The sequence below is a fragment of the Porites lutea genome, chromosome 5 (assembly GCF_958299795.1).
Source record: "Porites lutea chromosome 5, jaPorLute2.1, whole genome shotgun sequence".
NCBI lineage: Eukaryota > Metazoa > Cnidaria > Anthozoa > Scleractinia > Poritidae > Porites > Porites lutea.
This window is the reverse complement of record NC_133205.1, coordinates 2,914,645-2,920,622: the sequence shown is the minus strand read 5'-3', so window position 1 is coordinate 2,920,622 and position 5,978 is coordinate 2,914,645. Positions and strand designations below refer to the sequence as shown.

The 5,978-nt window shown below is 37.4% G+C and overlaps 1 protein-coding gene across 1 annotated transcript; it reads right to left on the bottom strand.

Moving 5' to 3' along the window:
- Positions 1 to 460: 460 nt before the first annotated feature.
- On the bottom strand, positions 461 to 5,627 carry LOC140936944 (uncharacterized). The gene is made up of 6 exons (XM_073386453.1): positions 4,868 to 5,627; positions 4,261 to 4,356; positions 3,429 to 3,503; positions 2,773 to 2,847; positions 1,659 to 1,712; positions 461 to 1,210 (listed from the first exon to the last, which is right to left on the bottom strand). Exons 1-6 carry the CDS (start codon positions 5,433 to 5,435, stop codon positions 1,155 to 1,157), a joined length of 924 nt encoding a protein of 307 aa, XP_073242554.1. The 5' UTR covers positions 5,436 to 5,627; the 3' UTR covers positions 461 to 1,154.
- Between the last annotated feature and the right edge of the window lie 351 nt (positions 5,628 to 5,978).

The following is a 5,978-nucleotide window of genomic DNA, read 5'->3' as shown; positions in this document are numbered from 1 at the left end:
AGCCGAGAGATTTTCACGAAAAAATGCCGGCAACAGCAGATTTTCGACTCAGACCTCAAAGGGGCGTGGCATTATAACCACGTGACATTTACTCCGATTGCCAAAAATTTTATGTTATATTGTAGATTGATCTATACGATAAAAGTAAAGGTGGGGATACCAGAGAGCTTCAAACTAGGATGGTACCCCCCCAAAAAAACTGGGTCGAGTCACCTTAATTCTTTACGTGGTAAAGAACGGTGCGTCTCTTGTCCCTTTCTTATTTTCTGACCGTAGAATATCCTCCCTGACTTGAACTAAACCTTTACACACGCGAAACTGTTCTTTTTGGCAAATTTTGCGGTCTTAAACTACAAGTCAAAAATGCGGAAGATTTTCCACAGCTCGAAGATTTGGTCGAACGGAGCGAATTTTAAATTAATGCGCAAAGGGAACCAGAGAATAGTTACCAAAGTTAATATACATGTAGCATTTATTTCAGTCCATTTAATAACGTTTGATTTAATGTCTCGATCAAGTTTAAAATAATTATCAGCTCTTCAGTAAAAACAAAACGAAACATAAAAAATAAAAATAAAACAACTATTCCCGACCTTTAAAACAACATGCACTACATCAGTTTTTCTTAAGAATACATTGGGTGAGTTCTAAATTTTGTAAAACGTTTTAAATGAAACATCGTAAAGTTCCGAAGGTCATGGGTAGATCAATAAATTACGGTCGGTCATCGGCCACTGGATTTACGGTCGTTTCGCCAACGACTTCGGTCGTTTCGCTAATGTGTTCCCTAACTTACTTTCATCTTATCAATGTTTTAAAGACTGAGGTACGACTCTTCGACAGTTTAGGTGAAAAATCCTCCAAACGGAAACGACAGCCAGAAAGTAGTCACTAGAGGATTACGAAATCACGAAACTATCGAGGCTTGTTTCTTTTGAAACTTTACGGTGATGTTCTTTCTTACGTACAACATAGAGGAAAACGGCCAATATTAATGAACAGTTACAGTACTAATTCATTTCTGTAACAACGTGTAATAGCGCGTATATTGCACAAAACGTCTATAACATGTTAACAAAATCAATGATTTTGCTATTTAGCCGGGTCACACCAGACAAAGGGTGCACTGCATCAGTGTTCAGGACAGGGTCACACTAGGATGAGACATTCACTCTCTTGTCTGTACCCATTTGAAGAAACTGCTTTATTCCTGGTTAAAAAAAAAGAAAGTCTATTTCAAAAATTAAACAGAAACAAGTGAACACTTTTTTTCGAAGAATTCAACCAGCTCGCGAGTGAAGCGCGAGAAAAAAGGAATAGAAGTTTTTTCCTTATCAGACTTGCTGGTACCCACCCCAACCCCTAAGCATTTACGGACAATAATCCCAGCGGTTTTTATTTTCGTTTACGCGCACGAGTTCTGAAGAGAGAATAGAGAGACACTGTGAACACTGATTAAATGTACAAAAACACGGCAAAGTTCGTTAACTTTTATAGTAAAACAAACAAAACTACCAGGAAAATAATAATAAGGGGATTGGAGATTCATCTCAGAGAGAATTGACTAGAAACAAATCATTGATCATTTTCCACTCATATCTATGCCGCCAGTTTTAGAACTGACTGTTAACGTTTAAACTCATGAAATCTTACATTACCTTGCAATTTGTCCTCTAGAGCTTGCCTCTTATTTTTTGTCATTTGCAGCTCATCTGCATATATAATATAGAAAAAAAATTCTTAGTGTGATGTACAAAAAGTCAGACAAACTGATTAAGAAACTCTTTAATAATTTATGCGAGTAGGTCACTTAAGTTTACTGTTTTAAAATTAATTACAAATCGTTTATTCTTAAATCAACATTATTTACCATTAATTATTATCTGAAGTGCATTTTGCTTTTTTAACATAATTTTATCTTTCTCCATACACACTTTATTTCACCAACTATAACTGCAGTATTCTCAAACATTTCTTTTACCAATTTCGTGTGTATGTAAGTCCTGTACATGTGCCTCGCCCCATATCTGAGTTAGTGTTTTATAACTCCTTTGCCCCAAGTGAGGGAACCCAATACAGGTACATACAGGTACTGGATTCCAGTATTGTCAGTGGAACTTGGATTCTGGATTCCTTGAGCTGTTTTCCAGATTTCCAAAGCCCACGATTCTGGATTCCACAAAAAAAATTTTCCGGGATTCCAGATTCAGCATACAAAAATTTCCCGGATTCCAGAATCTGGATTCCATTACATGGGACAAACTCCTGATAAAGACCATCCTACCCAGCAGCTAGCCTTTTATCCCACCTACATGTAACTGCCTGTCTATTAATTAATTTATATCTTGCCGCATTTATTTGATTAAACGCCACAGCATTTATAAAAGTTTTAGTGTCTCCAAAGTGGCATTTATTCAAGAGTGGCGTTTATCCAAGGGTGGTGTTTATTTCAAAATCACTTGTCTTAATCATTGACAACAATTACAATAAACCAGTTGTCAATATAATGTAAAACAGATTAAAACAGAAAGATCTTTAAAATTCTAGTGTCTGAGTCTCGCTTTTTTTGCCAAGGTAGAATCGTAATCATCTGCGTGGTATAGATTACCAAGTTTGACAGAGTTTTTTCTTATCTTGTTTTTTTCTACAGCTGGACTATTACTAATGGCATATATTATTTAACTACAATTAGATTGTAAAATAAAACTACAAAATTAGTAAACATATTAGACAAATTGATTAGGAAATAAATAATAAAAGCTAACAAAATACCTTTAAGAACTTGTATTTCTTCATCTTTAATTTTTCTGGCTTTTTTCTCTTCATCAAGTTGCTGTTTGAATTGAACTGGTGGTGGAAAATAAAAACAATGGGCTGAATATTTGCAGGTTATTGGCAAACTATAGGCCTATTATTTTCATGCCAGATAAACTGAATAGGATTTTTTTAAGGAAATATGCATGATTGAGTAGCAGTTTTGCAAAAGCCCAAAAAATCACCAAAAAAAGAAACAAGAAAACAAAACAAATAGGAAACAAGCATTACATGATTTAAGACTCAGCCTATCTTGCATGTTTTCCTCAACATACAATTAAAAATGATAGAATTTGTTAAAAACATTTCTTTGGTTATCAAGGGCTGGGTCTGACTGAATATTTAAAAGTGTGAATACTTTAATTAAGAAAAAGAAATTGCTCTAAAAAACTGGTAAGAATGAATATCTTGGGGAGCCATTAGTGGTGTCTTGACAAGTATAACCCTTATTATGCTAGCATCATAATCAAAATACTGCACCTCAAAGCTACAAGATCTATGAATGCTCAATTGGAGGTAAAATTAATTTTGTGAATGACAGATACTTCTTCTTGATTTGTGGGGAAGTCAGAGATCTTGTGTAAAGTACATGTACTAAAAATGCTGGGGCCCACCTTTAAGATCATTAATTTTTTCCTCTGCATTCTTTCTTGCTTGTTTCTCCTCTTCAAGCTTTTCCAATAACTCATCTGAATTCACAACATGATATATAAAATTATCAAAAAAGAAGCCTGAGTAAACAGCCAACATTTGCTGTTGCCACCACTGGTTTCCACGCAAAATGACGTCTGAGAAAAGAGGGAAGAAATTCTATACTGATGACGCGGCAGTACCCAGATCTGGATAGTGATGTGTGATCAGTATGGAAGTTCTGCACTTGTTTCTCAGATATCACTTTGCAGGGAAACCAGCGGCGTTGTCTCAAAATGTCGGCTGTTTTCTCAGGCTATCAAAACATGAGCTATTGGCAAAATACATACATCATTTAAATATTAAACTATCCTCTAAAACTATCAGGGCATTGTGGTACCTTATGTTCCACCAAAGTTCTCTTCATCTTGGAGCTTGATGTGTATATTAGATTTCAAAAACTATATCTCAGGGAAATAACACAGCTGCCTTAACCCTTTAGGTCCCAAGATTGATCAACATTAATTTTCTCCTCACAGTAATAATCCATGATTAAGAGAAATGGTCATCTAAGGAAACGTGCTTTGATCTTTTATGAAATTCTCTAAAATAATTCTTTAAGGAATGTATGAAGATCAGTCTGGAGAATTTTGATGTGGATATTTTTCTCAGACCTATCACCTATGTATCCCTTGCCCCACCCCTGCAATTGGGAAAGCCGATATCAAAATCCTTATCTATGATGTTCTGAAATAATATTGAATATTTGAAATAGAAGACTAAAAAAGCCGATTACTGATACACTGTTATACATACCTTTTTGACATTGTTTCTTTCCTAAAAATGTCTTGGTAAAAGCAACAAACGACTCAATGAACATCTCATCACTGCTAGGGGCCGTACAGCTGCCATCTGGCAGAGAGAGAAAAGTTATGTTATTTAAAAGAGAGGAAAGTTTTACAATCTACTTGGAAAACAAATGTTTACCTTGAAAAGTTAAATTGTTGGTACGGGATATTAACAATAATATTAATACAAAAGTTACAGACAAGGTGCTACTGTTGGTACTGTCAGAGAAGGGTGATGGGAAAGATTCATGCAGGGCTATTAGCACCAAACTTGTGCCCACCCAACCCCTCTAGGAATGGAAATTGAAATGGAATAGCGAATTGCCAATCATCAACAAAGGGTATTGCAAGTTTGCACGCGATGTCACAGAAGCCGTGTTGGTGGTCACTAACATAAGCATTTCTCTCCTCTGGGGACTCTGTTTTCATGTAAATTCTTCGAGAAAAAAAATTCTATTGTATTGACCCCCATCATGGCCGCCTGGTCACGTGGTTGCAAACCAAGAATTCTGTAGTTTATGTCCAAGAAGGAAAACGACAAGCACTACATACGTTACTGAATTTGCTATTCTTACCGGAGTTGCTCATCTTTCTTTTCTTTGCACTTTCATCAAATCCTGAGGAGCTATTAAGCGGGGATTCTCCTCGTTTTGCAGCAACTCTTAGTCTGGTCTTGCGGTCTATCGCTTCTCCCGGTGATTTCTCGCCATTTTCCTCTCCATCTTCGTCCTCCAGTGGTTCTAAAATAATTGTTTGGGTAGTTGGTTTGCAACGCCCCTGAATTTTGGGGTCAAAAATTTTAAGCAGCAGTTTTCCCGGTCTCGCTAAATGCTGAGTAATAAATTCCAACGCGTCGTCGTATGGAAGCAAACGCATGTATTCCTTGGCCATGCTCGTCGCGGTTTCAATCAAATCTTCCTCGCTTGCCGACAACATGTAACCAACTTGCCCCCACAATGTCATGAACGGGTTCAAGGAGATGCAAGAGTAATCTTTCAGAGGACTGTTGTCGTTTATACGGGCAACATCCGCCAACAGAACCAACAGGCCTTCGCGCCGTTTGAAGCACGTCCATTCTCCAAGGACAGGGCAGTTGATCGATCTCTTTTGAATCAGAGGCGATTTGGATATCGATACACTCATCTCGCCTTGGATTTAATTCCCCAGCTTCTAGTTTAGGTATCCCTTAAAACCAGATTGTTTGGTTCGGTGCGCTTGTCGATTCCTTTCCAGAGCTTCGCGAACAACCATATATTTGTGTTTTTGCGCGCGAAAGTGCAATGCCTTCTGGGGGCTTCCTGAGGTCTGTCACGCTCTGTCACGTTACTTAACTATTGTTGTAACAGCGAAAACAGAACAATATCAGCAACAACTGAACAAACAAACCAACAATCCAACATGACACACAAAAATTTCATCTTTTTCAGATGCAAGTAACGAAAACAAGGAACCTGTACTTACATTAGACATATTAGCAAAGGCGTTGTTGGGGTCGTTGTTGAGCGACTCAGGCGACTCCCGTCAACCGGAAGCTCGGCTCCTGACCGGAAATGAGACCTTTTCCTCTCTGCGGTTCTTCCTATAAATATACCTTGACTACCTAATTTGTATTGCTATTAAGTGTCTTTAATCTTAAAGAGACGATCTGCTCAAGTTGGCTAAAGCTGGCTAAAGTTGACGGGAACT

Coding starts and splice junctions, on each gene's coding strand:
- LOC140936944 (XM_073386453.1), bottom strand. CDS start 5,435: ATGAGTGTATCGATATCCAAATCGCCTCTGATTCAAAAGAGATCGATC. Junction 2,848..3,428: donor AAAAATTAATGATCTTAAAG/GTGGGCCCCAGC, acceptor TTCCACCACCAG/TTCAATTCAAACAGCAACTT. Junction 1,211..1,658: donor TCTAGAGGACAAATTGCAAG/GTAATGTAAGAT, acceptor TTTTTTAACCAG/GAATAAAGCAGTTTCTTCAA.